Raw genomic sequence first — 24,549 nt, 5'->3', positions numbered from 1 at the left:
TGGAAGTATATTACCATAAATAAGAACTTACTTTAAAAAATTATCTAAGCTTACTCATAAATACAACTAGAATGGTTTAGTACTACCCATTAAACAAATGTAAACTGGCATATCTCACATCGTATAAGATAACTTAGGTTCAAAGAGATTTTGTTTCCTTGTTTTGCTTATTTGAGGCAGGGCCTTTCTCTATAGCCCTGGCTGTCATGGAACTCCCTATATAAACTAGGCCTGCCTCAGACTCACAAAGTCCACCTACCTCTGCCTCCCATGTATGCTACTATGCCTGGCAACAAGGAGATTTTTAATGTTTGAGGGAAACACAGTCAATCAGTCAAATATCACACGAGGTACTGAGACAGGCTGTTGGGCTTCAGCATAAGATCACAGCACACATGTTTTGATGAGGTCCTATCTTTGTGAATCTGGTTAGTGGCTCTTGGAAATCACTTAAAAAGATAATGTGTTATTACAGGATCCAACCTATAGAACTCATAGTAACCACATATATACAAATTTGAGCAGAAATAATGTATTGGGTTTATAGTTTATAGGTTATAACATATAAATGGAATTGCATAGAGAAACTATTTCATACAAGACTGACTAAATAGCAGGCACTAAAAACAAAGGATTAATTTTTTGATTTATTTATTTTATGCATGTGGAATTTTTGCCTGCATGCACATATGTGCAACCATGTGTGAGCTTGTTGCCACAGGAGGTCATAAGAGGGTGGTGGAATTACTGAAACTAGAGTTACTGATGGTTGTTGGCCTCCATGTAGGTGCTAGAAATCAAATCTAAGTCCTCTGAAAGAGCAGCCAGTGTTCTCAAACACTGAGTCATCTCTTCAGCCCACCAATACATTTTTGAAAGTTCGAGCAGAAATAAGATTTGTGAGATTCCAAGTTATTTACTAATTACACGGGAGAAGATAAAGTAGAAAAATATATCATAAACTACTTTGACCAAGGGATTCAAATGAGTATTGTTCTGATAGCACAATCCTCACAACATTATACAAAAGATACAACAAAGTGGGCATTGCGACACACAGCTTTAATCTCAACACTGGGGCACAGAGGCAGGTGGATCTCTGTAAGATGGAGGCTGGCCTGGTCTATATATCGAGACCTTGTTTCAAAAAAATAAAAAAAGAAAACGACACAACATTTTGTGTGGTACTCTTGCCAAAATGAACACACTCAAGCTGATCATATGAAAACTCAAATCCAAATAGAAGGAAATATGACAATATGACTAATGATACTTTCAAAGATATTAAGGTCTTTGATAATAAAGACAATGAGAACATTCAAGTACCACATGGTGGTCCTGGAACACAAACGTACATCAGCAGAGGCCAAGTACAGTAGTGATGCCTATAATCTCAGCACTGGGCAGTAGGACTGTGAGCCAAGGCAAGTCTGAATTACAAGTGGGTTCAAGGCCAGCCAGGCTACATGGCAAGACCCTGTCTCAAAACAAACATCAACGTGCCATGCCCCACCCCCAAATGTACAGGGGTCAGAAGGAAAACAAAACAAAAACCATTGGTAAAAATCAAATAGTCTGTATCTAAAGATTCAGTTAGCATAATACTCAGGAGGCTGTAAATGCCACTCTTATTTCCTGAGATGTTGGGGAGTGAGATGAGAGCCAGACCCAAACTTTACAAATACATGGCTTGGGCTGAGCCCAGAGCGTTTCTATCTAACTATTCCTAGGCCTAGAAGCCTCCAGCCTCCATACACTCTAATCTTCTGTAATCCCAGACTTTCTGGCTTCAGCTTCCAGCCTCCATCTGCTAACCTAGGCCTAGGATGTTTTCAGCCTCTAAGGCTTACTGCTGAATAAGCTCACCCTTTCTAGTTCTTTCTGAACTCTGCCTGGTTGGTTCAGCTCAGCTGTTCTGGCTCAAAACTCCTCCTCTCCAAGGTCATCGAATCAAGTTGGTTTCTCTTGGCCTCTGACTGAAGTGTTCTATTTGGAAAAACTGCTTCTGAACTTCATGAACTGCACTGCACTGACTGCAAGAACTTAAAGGAACTGAATGGAACTGTACCAACTCAAGTGACCTCAACTCTCTCTCCCCTGTACTGCTCTTAAGTAGCCTATCTTTCCTGTCTGTTCTCATGAGCGTTGGGCATAGCCTATATCTGACCCACTCTGTGAAATCTTTTTCTGATTTGTCACTTTGTCTGCCCCTCAATTAGACATCATTGTTTGGGATAAAAGGTGTATACTTAAAGTCACATCTGTATTTCAGCCAAATCACACAGACCTAGGTCTTTGGATAGGATCCCTTGCCAGAGTAGCCATGCTGCTGGATTAAAATTTCTCTATATGAGGCTAAACTATGTCTGTACTGAATATGTGCAACGTGTTTCCCTTGTCATTATTTCCTAGTAACACAGAATAATAAGTTTATTTAGTACCTATGTTAGGCATGTAAATAAAGCAGACTGAAACTCCCCTGAGTTTCCTGACACTGGAAAATCAAGAGACTTGTTACATTATTTGGCAATCTTACAGTAAATCTGTTAGGAAATAAAAGCAAAACCATAAATCCATGTGGACTTTCAGGAGTCTTAATAAGGTACTTATGTTTTTACCATGAAATAAGAAACATTGGATTTAGCAGTTAAAGAACCCTCAGCTGTGTGGAGTGGGATGCAGAGGCAGATGGGCCTTTATGAGTTTGAGGTCTGCAAAGCAAGCTCCAGGCCATCCAAGGCTACACAGTAAGAGCCTGTCTCAAAACAAAACAAAACACACGCACACACACACACACACACACACACACACGCACACACACAGCATGCACAAGGACACAGGCACACATACACTCAATAAAAACAATAACAGAGGGGCTGGCAGGACTGCTCGGTGGATGAGGAGTGCTTGTTGCGAAGCCTGACGACCTGAGCTCAATCCCAAAGAACAAACTTGGTGGAAGAAGAAAAGCAACATATATACACACACACACACATACACACACACACACACACACACATGTTATATATTGGGCTCATATGGACACACCAAACAAACGACTGCGCACAGCATGTTGTATGATAATGGAAGTGCTGACACAATTACACCACACGTGACTTCTCTGGCTTCCCAGGAGACAGTCATTCCAGAACAGCGTCTTAGCTAAAGAGTCGGTTAGCTCAGCTGTCATCTTTATTGATGATCTTATCAAATTCTTTAAAACATGTTAAAAATGGGGACCCCATTCTCTGCAAATTATTGGGTAAATAATCCCATTCACAGTTAAAAAAATAAGTTATTGATTATAACTTATCCGTATCGCATCCTGATTGTTATCCCTTTGTTCTTATCTTCCCATTCCCACCCTCCTAACCCTTTTACAGTTTTTCAGAGGAACTCAAAATATGTTATTTCTGCTTACAAAAACAGAGCAAAACAAAATAAAACAAACCTTTTCCTTACTATAAATCTATTGTTAAACATGTAGTATTTCCTCATTTTAACTCATTTTGAGCATTTCATACAATGCTCACAACTCTCCCAGATCTACCCTTGCTTCCTTACCATGTAGTTTTTAAAAAAGATTGTATTTACTATTTATGTATAGGTGCTTTATCTGGATGTGTACCCGCATGCCAGAAGAGAGCATCAGATTCCAGTATAGACAGTTGTGAGCCACCATGTGGTTAGGGGAATTGGGAGAGCAGATAGTGAGCAGTGGGAGAGTACAGAGACATCTCTCCAGCCCTTACCCATCCAATTTTGTGTGCTATTTTTTCTAAGACCCATCAAGTACAGTTTGCACGGCTCTCATGCTCTTGGATGTATGGCCAGCCACTGAAGCATGGTAGACTTATCAGGGACTACATCCTTAAAGAAGACTCTCAATTGTCAAAAGCTCCTTAGCTGCGGATGGGACTTCCTGTCCATTTCCTCTCTCTGTGCTGGGGTTTTGCTTTGAGTGTGTACAGGTCTTATACGTGCTGTTACAACTGAGAGAGACTGGAAAGATTGTAAGAGCCAGAGGCAGTGGATGACTAGAGGGGAACAGTGTGTTCTTGAAACAGCGCAAGTTACTTTCTTCTTAGTTTTTGTTTGAGATGGGGCCTTTCTACATAGACTTGCTATGTAGACCATGATGGCCTTGACTCAAAGATCCACCTGCCTCTGCCTACCAAGTGCTATGACTAAACATGTTATTTCTTTAAATTTGGTGCATATCTTTATCCTCTTTATTTCACTGTAGTAACAGGTTCAGAAACAGTGGTCTTTCAGCATAATTTATTTACAGTTATAAAAACTTAGTCATTTCTAAATTTTTATAATCTTGTTACTTTGATTTATACAAGGAAAAGACAACTTATACATACCTTCTTTGGAAGGAAGACGACAAACCCTCCGACACATGGACATGAAGGCAGATAAATACTTCTCCAAACTGTTATCAGTTTTCTTGTGTAGCCTAGCCATAGCTCTGAATTTTGTCCAATCAAATTGCCCTCTGTCAGGGTCAAAAACGACTCCAAATGTAGACACAACTCTATAAAAGTCAGCTTCTTCTCTTCTTGTCCATCTAAAATGAACCAGATTGAAAAAAAACAAAAAACAAAAAACAAAAAACAAAGTAGCACACACATCACTAAAGAATTTACTAGTGGTGAAAATAACAACTATAATACAGACTTAAAACACCTGTAGTAGGGCCGGAGAGATGGCTCAGTGGTTAAGAGCATTGCCCACACTTCCAAAGGTCCTGAGTTCAATTCCCAGCAACTGCATGGTGACTCACAACCATCTATAATGAGATCTGGTGCCATCTTCTGGCCTGCAGGTGTACACGCAGGCAAAACATTGTATATATAATAAAGAAATAAGTCATTAAAAAAAAAACCACTTGTAGTACCTAATACCTTACAGGGTTAAATCTATATTTTTGCCTTGAAATAATTTTTTTAAATTCTGGTTGACTCATCGATCCATAACTCGACTGATATATACTGTTTTGCTCCTTCAGGCATTGTTAACTGGCTTTAGTATATTTACTTAATGAAAAAATATGCATAGAATATAAAATTGTAAAACCCTGCCCTAAAATAAAATGATAAAGTATGTTTAGACACATTTGCAGTATGAAATACTATTTATTATTGCATTGATATACATAAGACAGAGTTTCCTGCCAAGTCTGCTGACCTGAGTTTGGTTCCCAGAACACAGATGGTGAAAAGCAAGAGGAGATTCTTGCAAGCGTTTTTCTGATGTCTGGGCACACATGCACGCACGCGCGCACGCATGCACACACGTACATACGCAACCCCCACAAATAAAAATATAAAAACAAAAATCACAAATGCACCATGGGTGAGTTGTACACTAGAGAGTAAAATCGGTCAGGTTACAATTTGGGTGGAGGGAGAGGCACAGAATAAGCAAAACAGGAAGTACTTCAAGGGCTGATAACTATTCCAGATGGACAAAAATAGAACTTATATTAAGAACAGAGCAAGAGCAGGGGTCTAATTATAAAAGCTCCAAAGGCCTGCCTACAAGTCACCTCTTTAGAACTGAGCACCTCCTACACAGATCTGCATACTACGGCATCCGTTCACATACTAGCTTCCTAGGTTAGCTCACTGAATTGTTGTTTTAAAGAAAAAGCCTCAAAGCCTTTTGAAAAATGTTAATGGCTCACTTTTATCATAGTCATACACTAGTGATTGTAATACGTCAATCTGAGTTCAGTTCTCAGAACCCATGTACAATGTTTAAGTGGGGAGCTGGAGAGATGACTTAATAGTAACAGCAGAGGACCTGGGTTCAGGTCTCAGCATTCATAAGTTAGCTCACAATCGGCTGTAATTTCAGTTCCAGGGGATATGATGCTGCCTGCTGACATCTGTGGGACCAAACACACTCGTGCACATATACATATGTGGGCAAAATAATCATGTTTTGTTTTGTTTTTTGTTTTTTGAGACAGGGTTTCTCTGTGTAGCCTTGGCTGTCCTGGACCCACTTTGTAGACCAGGCTGGCCTCCAACGCACAGCGATCCACTTGCCTCTGCTGGGATTATAGGCGTGAGCCACCACACCTGGCTAGCACTCATGCATATTAAAAAGAGTGTTTAACATAATTGTGATGTAAATACAGCCTGAGAAACTAATTGAGTCATGAATTGTAGACTTGGGTGCAAAGAATATACTGGGAAATGATTATTTAGGATATAAATAAACAATAAAATGATAGCGGTTATCATGACAAAAATTGCAACCTAGATATACAGAAAAATCTATTTATGTCACCACAATATCTTGAGCACTATTGTGGGATGGCTCAGCTTCGTCAGGTACATGCTATATGAGCACAGGGAGGAACTGCTAACCCAACTGAACAAACACACGGGCCACGTGGGCTGTGTTATGGACTAGAGGGTAAGAAGAGTGTTGTTTCAGGTAACAGGGACAACATAAACTGGGGAACTAAAAATAAGCAGGGCATTCTTGGCTGAGGAAACTGTAGTAGAGTTAGAAATGCAAAGTAAAATGTAACAGAAAAGAGGCTTGAGAGATGGCTCATCCATTGAGAACAGTTTCCATTCACAACTCATACTTGGCTGCTTACAACCATCTGCATTTCCAGGGGATCTGATGCCCTCTTCTGGCCTATGTGGGCACTGCATGCACACGGTGCACAGACACACAAGCAAACACGCATACACATAAAAAAAATAATGATAGGGGCTGGAAAGATAGGTTAGTGGTTAAAGCACAGACTGCATTCTCAGAGGACTCAAGTTTGACTTCAGCACCCATATTAGGTGGCTCTCAAATTCCTTTACTCCAGCTCCAAGGGTATCTAACCCTCCTCGCCTCTTAAGGCACCTGCATCCACATGAACATACCCACAGAATTAGTAATAGTAAGAAAAATCTTTAAAAATAACAAATCTTTAAAAAATTCAAACCTAATTGTAAGAATCTTTGAACTTAGACTTCAAAATATAACATTTTATACCTATGCAAAATAATGAACAATCAAATGTCATAAAAAAAAAACCTATTGTTTTAGGAAAATTAATCCACATCTAACAGACTAACGGGAGGGGGCAGAGTACATTTACAGTGACTACAATTCATCACCAGTGGAGATGGAATCTGCTTCTCTTCCCTTAATTCTAGTCTAGGCTAGTTCTGTGATAGTTTTCACCACAGGAAGGTGGTAGAATGACATTTGTAATGGATGAGAATAGACTTTAAGAAATCTGCAACCTTTATACCTAAGGCTACTAACAGTTTATTATACACCTTGGCAACAGACAGAGAATAACACATGTTTAACAAGGGTAAATCTTATTCTACTATGATCATTGTTTAGCTTGAAGGAAACTTGTGCCTGGGCTTATGTATATGGCTGTCACTGAGGTGCTGTGTGCCACAGTAAAAATGAATGAACATAGCATCTACCAAGAGAGGGACAGCTCTGTGAATTTCTGACTTTCTATGTAATAGACAGTTAAACAGCTATGAATACTGCAGCCTGTCAAGTGCTTGCTCTTTGGCCCGCTGTAATTACAATGCTCAGGAATGCAAACACACACACACACACACACACACACACACACACACACACACACCTCTAACCCGTGCAAAAACCCCAAAACTTCTTATGAAACAGGGTCTTTTTATACTGTCCTTTCTAAACTGGAACTCACTGTACACAGAGATCCATCTACTCCGTAGAGTGTGTGCTGCCACACCAGGCAAAAGTCGATACTTTGACAAATGATTTTATAACCTGGAGGAATCTTGGGGTATAGTTTGAGTAAAGAAGACAGAAAATTTGAAATGTCATGAGAACTCAAGTTTGATTAAAAAAAAAAAAAAAAAAAAGCCTAGTTGATCATTTCTAAGACACATGTTCCCTCTACCACCACATTTTCACCTTCCCAAATGAGTGTTTTATTCCCTCTGGGGTAAGAAAGTCTGTGTGGTGGTTTGAATAGAAAGGCCCCCATAGACTCAGGTGTTTGAATGCTTGGCCCATGCGGTATGGCACTATCAGGTGTGTGGCCTTGTGGGAGGAAGTGTGTCACTGTGTGGGCAGGCTTTGAAGTCTCCTATGCTCAAGCTCCACCAAATGTGGAATGCAGTCTCATCCCGGCTGCCTGCGGAGCCCCTTCTCCAGCACCGTGCTTCCCTGAACACTGCCATGCTCCTGCCATGATGAGTGATGGGCTAAACCACTGCACTGTAAGCCAGCCCATATTTGTGTTTTCCTTTATACGAGTTGCCTTAGTCATGGCGTCCCTTCACAGCGATGGAAATCTTAATTAGGACAGCTAGTATCAAGTGCAAATGCATATTCATGGTGAAACAAAGCATCACATGCTCCCAAATGAGGGTGCACTGGATTTCGTGAAAGCATATGGTGGAGGGAAGGCTAAGAGAAGTGCTGTGACCAAAGGTGAACAATAATTATGTATTTGTGTTTCCTTACAGTTTTCTATAATTTGGAACGATTTAAAAAACTTAAATTATCGTGTGTGTGTGTGTGTGTGTGTGTGTGTGTGTGTGTGTGTGTGTGTGAGGAGGAGGAGGAGAAGGAAGAGGAGCTCAGAGGTTATCAGATCACCTGGAGCTAGAGTTACAAGCAGTTGTGAGTTGCCAGATATGGGTGCTAAGAATTGAACTCGGGTCCTTTGCAAAAACAATATGTGCTCGTAACCACTGAGCCATCTCTCTAGCCCAGTTTTCTGTACTATTAAGAAACATCTGGGGCTGGAGAGATGGCTCAGAGGTTAAGGGCACTGACTGTTCTTCCAAAGGTCCTGAGTTCAATTCCCAGCAACCACACGGTGACTTACAACCATCTGTAATGAGATCTGGTGCCCTCTTCTGGCCTGCAGGTGTACATGCACACAGAGCACTGTATACATAGTAAATAAATAAATAAATCTTTAAAAAAAAGAAACATCTATAATGAGTTTATATTATTTTAGATATTATTTAAAATGATAGAAAATGACAACAATGAAGAACAAAAATATATAATAATAATTAGTAGCAACAGCCTCAGGCATTTAGAAGGTCCCTCCTTAGAAGGCGAGCTCTAAGCTGACACCAACTGCCATCCACATGAGTAAGGCTACTTTTGATTTCCCACCTATTCTAGAGCCAAAGCAACAGGTCACGAGGAGAAGAACTACCTAATGAGAATCTAAAGAATGACTACAAACTAAACCTGACACTACTTTCACATGCTGTTTGTGGGTGATTGCTGTACAACAACAGATGACTACAAGGAAATATTTATAGAAATAATAGTATTTTGCAATTTTAACATACTGGGTCCCACACAAACTAAATTCTAGGTAAAATGAATGGGCACAAATTAAACAAAACAAGAGTATAATAAAGAAAATTCAAGGACCTAGATTTAACAAAGAGCCCAGGTTACTGATATACTGTTATTCTTTTCCATTTATTTTTATCATATTTAAGAAACTGAAGCTTTTGGGGCTGTTAAGATAGATCAGTCAACACAGTGCTTAGCTTACAAGCACAAGTGCCTGAGTCTGATGCCCAGAACAGTAAAAAGAAAAAAATCTGGGTGAGGTGGCGCAGGCAGTGCTGGAGGCTAGAGAGATGGCTCAGTGGTTAACAGCATACACTGCTCGTCCCAAGGACCTGAATTTAAGTCCAGGCACCCATATCAGGTGGCTTACAGCTGCCTGTGACTCCAGCTCCAGGAAAATCTGATGCCTGTGACCTCTATGGGCACTCAAATTCATGCTCCACATACATATACATAATTAAAATAATAAAAACAAGTAAAAACAAACAAGAAAGACAGGCATGTCTGGGGCTTCCTGGCCAGAGCGTGATTTACAAGGTACACAGTGTCCTGAGGAACAGAAGCCTAGGCTGACCTCTAGTCTCCATATATGCACACACATACACACAAATATATTTTTCAAATTTCATGGGGCTAAAGTAATGGTTCAACAGTTAGAAGGGTTTATTGTCCTTGCAGAATACCTGGGTTTGGTTCCTTGCATACATAAGAAGGCTTATAACCAGCCTGGTGCAGTGGCACACACCTGTAACCCCAGCCCTCGGGGAAGCAGAGGTTGGTGGATCTCTGTGAGTTTGAGGACAGCCAGGGCTACACAGAGGGCTGTCTCAAACAAACAAAAAGAAGGCTCACAACCATTTGTAACTCTAGATCCAGGACACGTAACTCCCCCTTCTGACCTGCTTATGCACCGGATATACATGCATATACAGATAAAAAAAAAATGCATGAATAAATCTTGAAAACATTCTAAGGAAAGAAGTTAAAACTTTTGTGACTGAGAAGCTTTCTTGTCTTGTTTTGTTTTGAGGCAGGGTCTCTTTACGTAGCCCTGGCTGTCCTGGACCTCACTATATAGAACAAACTGGCCTTGAAGTCACAGAGATCCGCCTGCCTCTGCCTCCTGAGTGCTGGGACTAAAGGCGTGCACCACCATGCCGGGCTCCCCTGTCTTCACATCTCTCACTTCTCCATCCAACAATAGTTCCAACAACTCAGCCTTTTGTGCGTATAGAGGTGGGACTGCTTTCCATACATTCTTAAATGTTATAAATGTTTTAACATAAAATAAGATAGACAAGACTATATCTAATATAATTTAAGCTTTGGATCTATTAAAAATTTAAAATTCTATGATGAGCCTTCATTTCTTAAAATTTTTCAATGTTAGTAAAAATGACAAAACTGATTAAACATGAATAGGTACTATAAATATAAGATAATAATCCTTGCTAGTTTTTTCATAATTCTGCATACATAACCCAACAACATCCTAATCTTGAGAATGAACAAGCATATGTAGATATTGTATATTAAAGCAGTGCAACTGTCTCACCTCTGCTGTCTCTCTATCTTCGCTGCCATTTTAGGGCTAAGGGGGGCTTCTTCGTAGAGAGGCTGTGTGACACTGGCAGGCACTGGGAAGGTTGGTTGTATTTGCTGGATGTGTCTGTTTTTATTAGTTCGCTGATATGCAGTGATGAGACGTCTCAACCGTGTCGTCAGAGCTGACGGAGTAGGCCAATAAACTTTATCCCCTTCCATCAATTGACCATCTATATTTAAAGAAACTTGTATCAATAACAATAATAAAACCTAAGCAGATATTGTATGAAGTTCACAAAAGTAAAAAACTTTATACTTGTATTTTTACTCTCACTCTGATTATAGGAAGTAAACCAACCAAATCTATTATTGTTAAAAAAAAAAAAAAAAAGTGGCTGGGCATGGTAGTACACACCTTAAACCCAGCACATGAGACACAGAGACAGTACAGTCAGATCTCTAAGTTTGAGGCCAGGTTGGTCTATATAGTGAGTTCTAAGATAACCAGGGCTAAGAAAGCCAGTGAGGCCTTGTCTTAAAAGAAAAAGGTGTTTATAGCTTTAAAAAGTGTTACAATATAAGAAGTAAAAAGGATATGGTAAAGTACAGTCAGGACGTTTCCTATTTAAATGGGATTTTTCTTGCACAGAAATATAACTCTTGGAATTCCAGAGTCTACTATATCATATTGTCTTGCATATATTCAATGACTTAAATAAATTAAAAGCCAATCAATGGGATGCTAAACACAGTAAACTTAGGGAGCATGAAAGTTTTTTTATTGAATTTGTATCAATTTACAATCAAAGCAGTTTTAAAGCCATTAGGTAGAAAATTGTGTATTTAAATATATATATTAAAAAGCCACTATGGAGACTGGGACTGGAGCTCAGGTGGAAGAGTGTTTGCCTAGCAAGCGTAACGTCTGGGGGTTTGCCCCAGCACTTTGGAAGATCAGATACATGAGACCCTGTCTAAAAACACAAGCAAATACCATAGCTCTCTCTCTCACACACACATACCCTGCAAAACACCACAAAAATAAAATAACAGTAAAAGGTTGTGCTCAGTTAGCTTTGTAGAGATTGAGTAATAAGGCTGTTCCCTAATGTTTATATAGAACTAATAAAAAATTAAATGCATTATTAGCGCATTGAAATTTAATGATGTAACCTCACATGTAAGTTTAATAACCAAGCCATAGTCAAACTGTCTACTCTATAATTCAGAGCTAATGATTTGCAAGAACTAATAGTAGTTACATTCCCAATAAATAGTTTCTATGACAAGCACAGCAGTAGTCAATATACTCATATGAATTAGAAATACAAGAAGGAGCCGGGCGTGGTGGCATACACCTTTAATCCCAGCACTCAGGAGGCAGAGGCAAGCGGACTGATGTGAGTTCGAGGGCAGTCTGGTCTACAAAGCAAGTCTAGGACACCAAGGCTACACAGAGAAACCCTGTCTCAAACAAACAAACAAACAAACAAACAAAACAAAACAAAAAATAAAAAGGTGATTTGGTTGGTCTCATAGTTTATGAGTACTGCTAAGTGAAAAAGTACAACCCACCTCCATCTGCTATGATGAGATCTCCAGGTGAGGAAACATCATCCTTTATAAAAAAGACAGACATTTGTCACAAAGTAATTGAATCAAAATTTAAAAAAAAGAAAGAAAAAGAAAAAAGAAACAAACTTCTTTTAAAAGCCTCAGCTATGAATTAACCTAGGAACTTATTGAACTAAAATACTATTACCTCTTGCCCACAAAAGAATTTGTATCAATCCACTTAGCAAAACAAAACACAACTTCTTGGCTGAGTTCTCACAATTACTATTTCTCTGTTGCCTCTGACATATTAAATCAGTCACTTGTTAATGAAATTACTTTCTTTTCTTGGTATCCTTCAAAGAGAGTTTCCCTTTGTCATAGTCTTCTGGTCCTGAGCTGCCTTAGGATTTACTGTTGGGCTGCTTTTCCTGTTTTATGTATCACCTTAAAGATACACTTATTCCTATTTGCTAAACTATCTGTCTTTTCTTTAGCTCGAACTGTTTGTGTGTAGATTCAACTTTTGTCTGCCAACAGAACAGTTCAACTGAGTATCCCAGAGCTGTCACCAATTTAGACTTCTGCATTTATTCCAATACCTACTTGTTCTTACTATTGCGGAAAGTGCTGCAGTTAGAAGCATGGCAAATCCTGTCGTAGGTGAGCATCTTTTGCTATGGTTGCCTTTAATCGTGCCTTGTTTGGAGCATCTACAATTGTATCAGGATGTGGATTTCATTTTACTAATACTGAGAATTCATGTCTTTACAACTGAAACCTCTTTCAAATAGTGCCCTTGTGCATGACAGCCATCCATTCCTTTTGGGATGTCTGTTAGGCAGATGGCATGTACTATCATGCTATCCCATCTCTCAACTTTTATTTTCCTGTTGACAGTCACTATGACATTAAGGGTTGTCAGTAGAAGAAACTATAGACAGATACCATAGGAGAAAAGGCAAAACATTTGCTTCCTCCTGCTGGGGAAGTCCTCTCTACTGCTCAGGTCCCAGCATGGCCTCTTTCAGAGGCCAGCTCCTGCTAAGAAGCTGCTCTTCCTACCGATCTCTACCCTGAGTGCTTTCCAGAAAAATGTCTATAATAAGACATTTCTTGAGGAAAGTGTCCTTAGCAACTGTAAGGAATGCTTCCAGCCACTTGCAGTGAGATCTCTAGTAAGGCTCTCCTGTGTGGATGCAGAGTAACTCGCTGACTGTTAAATGAGCAATAGCCACGTCTTCCCATTAAAGTCTGGATTTTAGTCCACACCAGGATGTGAATCCTCCTTGGGGACTCTGAGTACTATGAATGGTAGATTACCTCTCCCTTAATTTTTTCACATTTATTTATGCATTATTTTTATGTAACTACTGTGTGCATGCATGTGTGTATGCCAACCATGGTGTACATGTGTAAGCCACAGGAAGACTTGAGGAAGTTTCTCCTCTCTCCCCGCCACTGAGGTTTCATTCATTAGAGTTGCATGCCCCCTCACATACAAAGCCATCTCACTGGCCTACAGCCTTTTATTGACATATTCCAATATTCATTTCATTGTATAAGAGAAGCTCTTATTACTGAAATCCCACTATCATAGCTAGTAATTATTGACACCAACTTTCTTTGTTTAAATTACTATGGCACCTTAGGATCCCTCTAGGAGCTATCTTTTATTGTAATGTACTCCTTTTCATGGAGATATGATTTCTATGTCTTCAGGTTTACCTTAGTATCAACCTTTACTCAGTTTTCAGGTTTTGTCCCAAGATGTTGTACTTCTTAGTTCTAAAAAGTGTAAAATACAGGCAAACTGCATTATATTTACATGTCCACACCAGCCTTCATCTTGGCTAGAAGGGGATATTGAGCAATCGTAACGATTATTTGTGATGTTTGTCAACTTAAGTTGATCACTTATTTACAAGGAATACCTAATACTGAAGTCTTAAATACATGATTCAAAACATACCTCTATATCATCTTTAAAGATAGCTGGGGCAGGTTTGTATTCTGGGTCTTCCACATCCCTGTTAGAATAACAAATGTTCTAATTACTGTGATGGACTGATGGTTCCTTCAGCTGTCTTAAAGGTCAAATTGATCACTAGCACCACAGAAAAAGCCAGATGGTCTACACTGTTGGTATACACTGGGGATCCCAATGGAAGGAAGGCACAGATGGGAAGATCTCTGGGGCTTGCTCACTTACCAGCTTTGCCCAATCAGGGAGGCCCTAATGAGAGATCTATCTCAAAAAAAACAAGGTAGGCAAGGCCTGAAGTTGACCTATGTTCTCCATGCACATGGCCACACTCATACAAACCCAACACAAACACACAGAGATGAGCCTCAGGTTGGAAAGTAGGCTTAGTGGTTAGAGCACTTGTTGCTCTTGTAGAAAACCGGTGGTTTGATTCCTGTCACTCACCTGACTGGTTCTCAACTCTATTAACTCCAGTCCCAGGGCATCCAAAGCCCTTTCCTGACTTTTGAGGGCACCAGGCACACAAATGCTGTTAAACATACATACATGCAAGCACAACACACTAAGTAATAAAATAAAGAAATCTAAAGGAAAAAGATAAACCTTACTGAATAAAAATACGCTTGAAATGGAAACAGAGCACACATGGAGAGTGAGCGTACATACATACCCATCCATGTAGTCATTTGCTCTCTGTTCAGCAGCAACAGCTTTGTCATCAGGCTTTCCCACTCTTTCCAAGAAGCACAATGCTGGGTCTGCTCGGATGGTGTTATATTTTTCATAACCTGGAAGCACCAGCAATTACAAAGATACAAAGCATGGAAAGAGTTGGGTAAATACAAGGATTCCTTATGTATAGAGTGACTGATATTTGGGGCTTGAAGAAACATTATACTTAAATAATATAGGTTAAATATGCTGCCTTGAAATCATTACAAATATTACACAGTCTAATAATGCTTATAAAAATTTAAATGTATCTGTTACAAAGGAAAATAGGGGGAGGGTCCAGTGGTTAGGAGTGTTCCTGCTCTTCTATAAGTCCCAAGTTCAGTTCCCAGCACTCACGTTAGGCTGCTAACAGCAGCTTTCAATTTCACCTCCAGGTGATCCAACATTCCTTTTTTGGGACAACTTGGGCTTTGCATGCACATATCATTAACAATAAAATCTTAAACAAGAAAAACAGAGTTGGAGAGATGAGTCAACAATGAAGAGCACTGTTATTCTGCCGCAGATCCAGGTTTGTTTCCAGCACCCACATAGTGGTTCACAACCATCTTTAACTCTGGTTCCAGCTGATCTGATGCCATCTTCTGGCATCTGAAGGGACCAGGCATGCACATAGAGCACGTATGTGCATGGAGACAAAACAGTCAAACATATAAAATAATAGTAAATACGTCTAATGGATCACTGTGAGTTCGAGGCCAGCCTGGTCTACAAAGCGACTCTAGGACAGCCAATGCTAGCATAGAGAGACCCTGTCTCAAAAAACAAACAAACAAAAAAACCAATAAATACATCGAACAACAACAACAAAAACAACAACAAATAGATATAAAAAAGAAAAATAGAATAAACTGATCACATACATAGTTCATGTAACTCTTCCTAAGAGAGGTAACTGGGTAAAACTGACAGCCCAGAGGACAAGTCACAAATGTCACCTTCTCGAGAGGAAATGAAGTACATGACAAACTTAGTTTGATAGTCTATGGTTTTAATTAATATACGTGTGTGTGTGTGTGTGTGTGTGTGTGTGTGTGTGTGTTTGTGACTGCAGTAAAAATGTAAATGAAAACCAATAAACTAAGAAACAGTGGGATTCCATAATCCATAGAAACTTCTCTCCCTGCTTACTTACCATGCTTGAAAACTCCAATGAGAAGTGATTTATCGGCTTCAAAGTCCCACCATGCAGCAGGGACCTCTGAATGGTCTGGTTCTGGTACCCAAACATCAATGTCACTTAAAAAGAGCACATTATTAATTATATAAATATGCATAAAGGAGGCAAAAGGTATGAATGATACAACAGCAACAAAGAAACCATAAAATGAACTAACATTCAATTCATTCAGTAAAATAAGTACATTTCAGCCAAGGTTACTATCTGGTTCTTATAAGGCATAGTCTTCTCACTCATCCACACACAAAGCATTTCACTGGAATGTTATGGTAGTGAATAGCTTGGTTTAAAAAAATCATCTGGTTGAGGGCTGGAGAGATGGTTCAGCCATTAAAGGCAAGGCTCACAATCATCTGGTTGAAATACGTTGTATATGAGAAAGTTAGGTTCTAAAGGGGCAAAGGAAGAGCTTTGCGTTGCAAAAGAAAGTTATGGCTAATCCCTAATCAGTTTTGTTAGGAAGATCACACTTAAAAAGTTAGGTTTTGACTCATAATTTAATTAAACCATACAAAGCACTACTTTTGTATGTATATAACTAGTATTCTGATATAATACGTCAGATATAAGATAGCAATGTCAGATTATTACAAACTCTGATAATAACTCACAATGCTTTGGCAAGTTGGCTGTTTCATGAGTAAGAAAGAGCTAGTGAGCTCAAGTATACTCCCTCCCACCACATGAGACTATTCTCTCTGAAACTTTCTCCAAATAGCACAGCTGACACCCTAAACTGATGTCACCTGTAGGTCTGTTCATTTCTTTATCAGTGATTTAAAACATGTATAGGCTAAAAGATATATTCCTAATGTTTGGTGACTGGCAAGTATGGTGTGTGTGTGTGTGTGTGTGTGTGTGTGTGTGTGTGCGCGCGCGCGCACGTGCATGCGTGCATGCGTGCGTGCACTCGCACATCTGTCCTTGTGCATGTTTCCTGATACTCAGTAGCCAAAGGGCAGAAATCGAATGGAGTATGCTACAGATATGAGAATTTTGCTATGTGATTTCACAAAATTACAGAGTTTAAAGATTTGGAGAAATAATATAATACAAAGTAATCTCTGTCTTATCACTCTAATTTCCTAAATTAATTAGCGAAGACCTTTAGATTTAACATGTTAAGTTTTCTGGTAATAATTAAGTTCTATGGCAAAGGTCCTTTTGTAATTGGTCTGTCATATAAAACCAAGCAGACAAATGGCCCGTGTGCTACTGGGCTGGGCGAAGAGCCCTTCAGGAGGCCAGCAGTGGCCCTGAAAGAGAAGGCCTGGACAACGAAAATAAAGTTTCCAAGGGTTTAGTAAGCACAGGACGAGCCGCTCATTTTTCTTGTTCGCAGTTGAGACTGTGGGTGAAATGATCTCTATAATCTGTCAACAATTTAAATAGATACTTTATTATGTCTTTGCTGTAAAACAAGCCAAAACTGAAAAAAAAAAAAATGGCTTAGCAGAGAAAAAGAGAGAGTGAACGATTTTCTTGCTATTTGTTAAAAGTTGAAAAAGATAAACATAGCTAAAGGAAATATTTTTGATAAAGTTTCTAACTCAAAGGAGAAAAGGGAAAAGTAGTTCAGATCGTCTCCCTTATCCACCACCAGGTGGCGCTTTAGGCCCAGCCCATTGTGATAAACAGATTGAAAATGTTTCTGCTTGTGAAAACATCAGTATACATACAGTTTATGGTTCAAGTTTGAGTGCCCACATGAACACGAGGTGTTTGTGAACTGTTAGCAAAAGGGATATAAGACAGACTTGCATATGTTGTGATTTTTGTTGGTTCTTTGTTCTGTTTGGTTTGTGTTTCTGAGGGCATTGTCTTGATATGTAGGCCAGGCTGACTAGAATTCACTATGTAAATCAGGCTGACCTAAAAGTTCTGTTCATTTGGCTTCAGCCTCCCAAGTGATTGATTTCTGCCTTTAAAAAAATGATGTAATATTTCCTTTTAAAACTTCCTTAGGTTAAATCTTTCATTCAAAATATGTTTAGTACCAATAACTGCAATCAATTAAGACGGATGCCCCTGCCTTTGTAAAGAGGCACCTGCAATAATTTATGGCCAATGGCATGATATGGTATATGCCCCAACACAGACTTGGAGAGGCAGAAAGACAGGCTTAGTCCACATGACAAAGGAAAAGAAGGGGGCCAAACATAACAAGGAGAGAAAGAAAATGTTCTCAGCAAGAGTAGTTAATCACAGCACCTGTGAAAGATGTGATTTTGAAGTAAGCAAGAGGCAGTCTTGAGATACAGATCTGAGCACATTAGCATAGAAATAGCAACTTAGGCCACCAAGATGACAACCCCCAATAAATTAAAGCCAAGTGGTGAGCAAGGGGTAGTAGTTGATCTCAAATGTCAAGGCAATGTGCTCCAGGACAGAAGCCTGGTGGGGAGGTGTAAAATTGATAAAATCCAAAGAGAAGTACATTTATTTTTTAAAAGAAAAGTAAAGGAATAATCAACAGAATAACGATCAGGAAACCCAAAGTAGAGCAGAGGCCAAGGAAAAGAGGCAATTGCTCAACAACTGAGTACTTACTATTTTAAGATCTTTCAGATCCCCATTTGGGAAGGGGAGTGCTGGGAACTGAACCCAGGGTCTCATGTGTTAGGCAAGTGCTCTACAGTTAACTATAATCCCAGCCATTGAAGATAAGGATGAGAATACAATGACCTATAAGACAGCAACTTGAATTGCCATGGAAGAAAAAGGTTTGAATATAAAGAAATTAAGAGACAATAAAAAAAAGGAAGTGGTAAATGACTGGCGGCTACTTTAGAAGGTATGGACAGGAAAGCCTACAGACAGGGCACAGGTCAGCTGAAACTTGAATTAGAGGAATGGAGAGTGTCCCGTCCTGCCCCCCCCCCCCCCCCCGCCCCAGCCCTCTTTAATTATATGTATATCTATGTGGCACTTGTGTGCTCTTGGTGGCTGGAAGAGAGTGTCAGGTCTCATGGACCTGGAGCTACAGAGTGTTGGGTCTTCTGGAAGAACAGACAGTGCACTTAACTGCAGAGCCCCTTGAATGGACGGTTCTTTGGGAGATCTGGGCAAAGCATACTTGGACCAGAACAACAGAGTATGAGCTTGACCTGTTGGATGAACAAAAACAAGACTGGCTGGGAGTAAGGGACAGAGTGAAGGAAGTCAGAGAATTATGTTGTACTACCTTAGGTTATCTAGAATTTGGATTCCGTATTAAGAGGACATTTTGAAGAGATGTGTCATGGCTTTGAAAAAAATCTCTCTGGCTGCTGTTTGGAGGACAAGGTGTAGAGAGTTTTGTGGAGGCAAGGATACTTAATTCATAGGTCTCAGCAGAAATTTAAAAAGAGAATTGAGGCTAGACTAGAGATTTAGCAGAGGAGAGTGAAGGTACTCACAGACACATTTTTCATGGAGCTGATGGGTTCTAATTCATGACGGGGGAAGAAGTCTCAAGAATCACATCAGAGCAACATGGAGCACATTCAGTATGATGGAGAAGGCTTACGGATGGGAATGCAAGGACAGGATTGGTGGGTATAGAAGTGGCATGGATACCTATGGAAGGAAGGCAAAGGAAGAAAGAGAGAAAGAAAGGAAACAAAGAATTGATAGCTGTGGTCACTGCCTATGCTAAGAAATACTTTTGTGCAGTCATGGAAAGGAGAGGTTTGTTAGAATGGGCTGATGAAAAGTACAAAGAAAGAAGTAGAAACCGAAAACCCAGGAGTCTGTTGAGAAGGGCAGCAGAAAAACATAGTGCTAAGATATAGATTATAGAGGCTCTTTTTTTTTTTTATGATAAGTGAGCAATACGAACATGTGTGTGTATATGAGAGAGAAGGGAGGGGGAGAGAAAGGGGCTCAGGAAAGAAATATTACTACAGAAGTAAGGTTCTTAAGTGAACAGAAGAGATGTGCTCCAAGGCAGTGAACTGGCAAAGGAGAGGCATTTGTGCTGTTGCCTGAGGGGACAGGTACGTAGACATGGAGACAAGTAGGTCTTGGCTGGCTGTTTTTCTATGAAATATGTCACAAGGTGATTATTAGACAGTGTTGGTGAGTGGGAAGGGTGCTTTGATGAGATGAGTAAATTGGTTTAATAGCCAATGTGTTAAATAGTCTGTCCTTCATTTCACTTGATTTTGGAGGATACTCATGGATTTAAGGGAAATCCATTTCCCATTGTGCTTTCTTTTTTTTCTTAGCAATGCTCAGTTGCTTAGAGAAAGGCAGTAAGTAGGTAGATAACTGACTTACAATAGGCATATGGAACAGAGAGACAGGCAAGCAATGGGGTTAAAGAATTTAGTTAGTATCCTGGAGAATAAAACTAAATAATGAGGGAAGAGAAAGGGGCACAGAAAGGTAATGTCTAATGTCTAAGTGGTGAGAAGATGCTATGACAAGGCTAGAGAGGAACCAAGTCTTAAGGGAGCTGGAATGGAGGAAGCAATGCCCAAGTCACACTGAGTGGGCGAGCAGGACCAAGTCTACAAGCGTACCCGTGACAGAGAAAGATGACTGCCTAGACAGAAGGAAGCAAGAAAAGAATGAGTTTAGGAAACTTTAGTTCTTATTTTTTGGCTGGAAGCCGAGGTCACTTCTAGTTGATGGTTTGCTTACATTCAGTTCCTGAGAGCAAGGGTGTACAAGTTTAAAAGAGATGCTGCAGAGATGAGAGGAGAAACCAGATACACTGCAAGTAGTTAAGAAGCAACATGAAACTAGAAATGGAAAACTGCTACTGGTACCTCCTTGGCTTCTTCTCCAAGCATGCATCCAAGCATCGTCTCATTTCTGCTGATACCATAAACTACTTAAGATAAATATTCATCCTGTCCTCATCTTCAGTGTTTCACAGTACCTCAGAGTACTTAAAATTGGTCCCGGGCTAGAGGTGTAGATGGGTGGTAAAGCACTTGCCTAGCATGCACAAACACCCTGGGTTTAATACCAACCAATACAGACAAAACAAAATAACCCATATTTTTCTGAAGAAATGGACTAATCATCTATTTCATGTGAATCTACTCAAACAACATTTTGGCTACATACAATTCTCCAAACTACTGCTACCACTTTTGCTGCTGCATTTTATAACAGAGCCAAGCGTGAAAGTAACAGAAAAAAAGCAGGGGTCAATTCTTTATGGCTAGGGGATTTTCCTCCAATGAATGGAAAAGCCCTTTACTATGCAATTTTCTGTCATTGTATAATCTTTACTTCAATTGTGTTCTTAAACATTTACGTTACCTTGCATCAGCTCCATCAAATACTTTCTGACACTCATTTCCAATGACTTCCTGCTTTAGATAGTACAGCATCCTAACACGAAGCAAGACTCTAAAAAGAAACAAACAAGTAGATACGTGAATGAGTAAAACAAACAAGCCAAAAAAGAAAAAGGTGTTAGTCACTAAAGAAAAAAGAGTCAGGAAAGGGCTATCTATAGACTTTTGTTAATTTTTTTGTTTTGTTTTGTTTATTTGAGAGAAAATTTGCTATGCAGCTAGGCAGGCTTGAAATTCATGGATGAAGTCTCCTACCCTTGCTTTCCAAGCACTAGAGAATAGGTGTGTGCACAACTCCTTGCTTATATAATCTTTTAATAATAAAGATTATATATGATCAAATGACCCTCATTACTGATGTTACACAAAAGATACTGCAAGCTCTTCACAATGGACATTACTAATGCCTGGGAAGACACCACATGAAGTTAAATTGTACACCAAGCTATCACTGGGCTAGGTGTCAATATCAGGACATTAAGGGAAGTGAATGTTTAAAGAACTGCTCCAAAATACCCACGACCTACTTGTTGCAGTGGTGCTTTACGTGTTTCTTATAGCCCTCATCCTGAAGGAGCTGCTCAGGGTTGTACTTTCGAAGCCACTCTGCTTTCTGTATATCAAAGGAGCTTGTCTGAGTCTTCACTTTCTTCCCCTTTCGGCCCCTGGGCACAGGAGCTGAGAGGCCTGTTAAGATGAAAAGTATGATTGAAATCAGAAATGATTTGGACAAGAAGCCATGATTTGAAAGATTTTTTTTTTCCAATGCAAGAGATTGCTGGAGGCTTTCTGGGGTCTCTGCAGGTTACACAGATGTCTTTAGCACATTAATGATAACACTAATGACATGGTCACAACTCAAAACACAATTTAAGATGGTTTTCTAAAAATTAAGCTAAATATCACAAACAGAGACAACACTCATTTTGGTTCCCCTGGCAGAGTAACCTACCCCTCTCTTCTACTGTTTGCTCACTAGTAAGACATGCATGCATTTGTCTCATTGTTTTACAGAATTTGCCTTATTAGTAACATAGAACAGTCTAACCTTAAGACAGCTAAGGTCATTTTTGTGTCCTTGAGAGTTTTAAATGAATTTCTCTAAAGAATGAAAGAGCATCACTGCTTAGGTTGATCGTAAGTGCCACAATCACTCAGTTTTCCAGGAAGGGAATCAACCATGACTAACATCTACCCGGTCCTCTTCGGCCTGTCCCAGAAAGCAGCAGTCCATGATTTCATGCTTCTCCCTTTTGAATCATACTACACACGCTGATGAAATAGTTGGCATTCGAAGCTGTGTCTCACTTATTAGGTCTTATGTCCTGCAACGTACTTATTAACCACAGAATCCGTAGGATGTATTGGTGCTAACTCATGAGGCTTTAGTTCAGCAGCTTTACCCATAGTGTAGTAATTTGCAGTGTAACCAGAACTGCTCGTTTATTAACCTGTGGGATGTCTGACTTGTTTCACTCTTAATTCTTGGCAATTAATAATGATGCCATTTTGACTATGTCATTTGATTTTCACCTTACTAGTAAACAGATTCAGTAAATTAGAAGAGAGGTTTGTTTAGGGTTTTTTTTTTTTTTAATCTTAAAAAAATTACCTTTTAGCATTCAACATGATGCACTTCATTATGAAAGAATGGGCAGAGCTTGTGATGACAGGATCAAAAGAGGTTAATTTGTGGGAGTTTTTGCAGCCGTTAATTATATTTGGCTTTGCACTCAGTCTTTGGTTTTCTTCCTTAAGATTGCCCCAGGGCTACACCCCTTATTTCCGACCTTCACACCTTACACTGGAGAGATCTTTTATTTCCCTAGAGAAAGCATCCGTTGGTTTAGGATCTGGCTAGGAGAGACTGCAGGTATGAGGGAGCTGACCTCCGTTAAGCAGCTGCAGTCACAACCTTACCATTTCATGTCTGATTTTAGAGGTTGCTGACTTCTTGTGTGAAAACACATGAAAGTTTCTGCCCTTTTCAATTAATGAGCTAAGATTTAATTCTTTCAAGGTTAATAAAATTGTCAGCACCTATTTGCTTCCACGTTCCAAATTTTTATTGCTGTTTCCCTTCTCAGTCTCCCTACTTTTGAGGGCTTATGCCTATTTTTTTTAAAGTGGACTATAAGCATGTACAAAAGTAGATGGAACAGTATGATGGATCCACATATTCTATTACTATCCAATTTCAATAAGCATTAATGTCTGGCCAATTTACTTAATCTATACTCTTTCTCCAACTGCTCATACTGTTTTGACATAAATCAAAGATAGATATCATTTAATTCATGAATCTATTAGTTACCTTCATCTAAAAGTTAAGGTGTCACTAAGCATGTCTGGAAATAGAATAATAATAGTTTCTTAATACTGCATATTCTAATGCACAAGCATCTAGAAAAGATAATACATTTTCTCTGGGTTGTTTGTGTCAGTCATGATATGAATTAAGGCCTCTAAACACAAGAGGTTGCTAAGATACATCATTTTAAGTTACAGTGGATTTTTTTCTCAGTACTACTAATATTGGGGATGGATATTTCTTCACTGATAGAAACTGTCTATGTACACCTAGAATCTAGCCATTAGATTTCTGTAACACGCTCAGACTTGAGATGTAGGACAGTGAGTAGGCGGGAGGGCGGGGTGCAGGACGATCTCCAGCTGAGACCTACTGGTAGATAGACTCTCTCCCCAAACCAGTCCCAATCCTACAATTAATTTGTTGAAAAAGTGAAGTTTTCTATTCTATAGAGCTGATCAAGATTAATTCCTTACATTTCCTCCTTCACTTTATACGTGGGCTTTTAGGGGAAAGTGTGTGACTTTTTTTTTTTAACCTTACCTAAAGGCTAGTCCTTCAAATTAATTAATTTGTCTCCTAAACTGAG

General features: G+C 39.5%; 1 protein-coding gene across 1 annotated transcript in view; it reads right to left on the bottom strand.

Annotated features, from left to right (window-relative positions):
* Positions 1 to 24,549, bottom strand: part of Chd9 (chromodomain helicase DNA binding protein 9) — a 169,260-nt gene that overhangs the window by 22,838 nt on the left and 121,873 nt on the right. The window contains exons 24-31 of the mRNA XM_051168827.1: positions 22,177 to 22,336; positions 21,612 to 21,701; positions 16,311 to 16,414; positions 15,111 to 15,228; positions 14,426 to 14,483; positions 12,475 to 12,517; positions 10,910 to 11,129; positions 4,371 to 4,573 (exon numbers count right to left, since the gene is read on the bottom strand). Coding sequence (XP_051024784.1) covers positions 4,371 to 4,573; positions 10,910 to 11,129; positions 12,475 to 12,517; positions 14,426 to 14,483; positions 15,111 to 15,228; positions 16,311 to 16,414; positions 21,612 to 21,701; positions 22,177 to 22,336 — 996 coding nt within the window. The remainder of the gene's footprint in view (positions 1 to 4,370; positions 4,574 to 10,909; positions 11,130 to 12,474; positions 12,518 to 14,425; positions 14,484 to 15,110; positions 15,229 to 16,310; positions 16,415 to 21,611; positions 21,702 to 22,176; positions 22,337 to 24,549) is intronic.

The sequence above is a fragment of the Acomys russatus genome, chromosome 26, assembly GCF_903995435.1.
Source record: "Acomys russatus chromosome 26, mAcoRus1.1, whole genome shotgun sequence".
NCBI classification, from domain to species: domain Eukaryota; kingdom Metazoa; phylum Chordata; class Mammalia; order Rodentia; family Muridae; genus Acomys; species Acomys russatus.
This window is presented reverse-complemented; position numbering and strand designations above follow the sequence as displayed.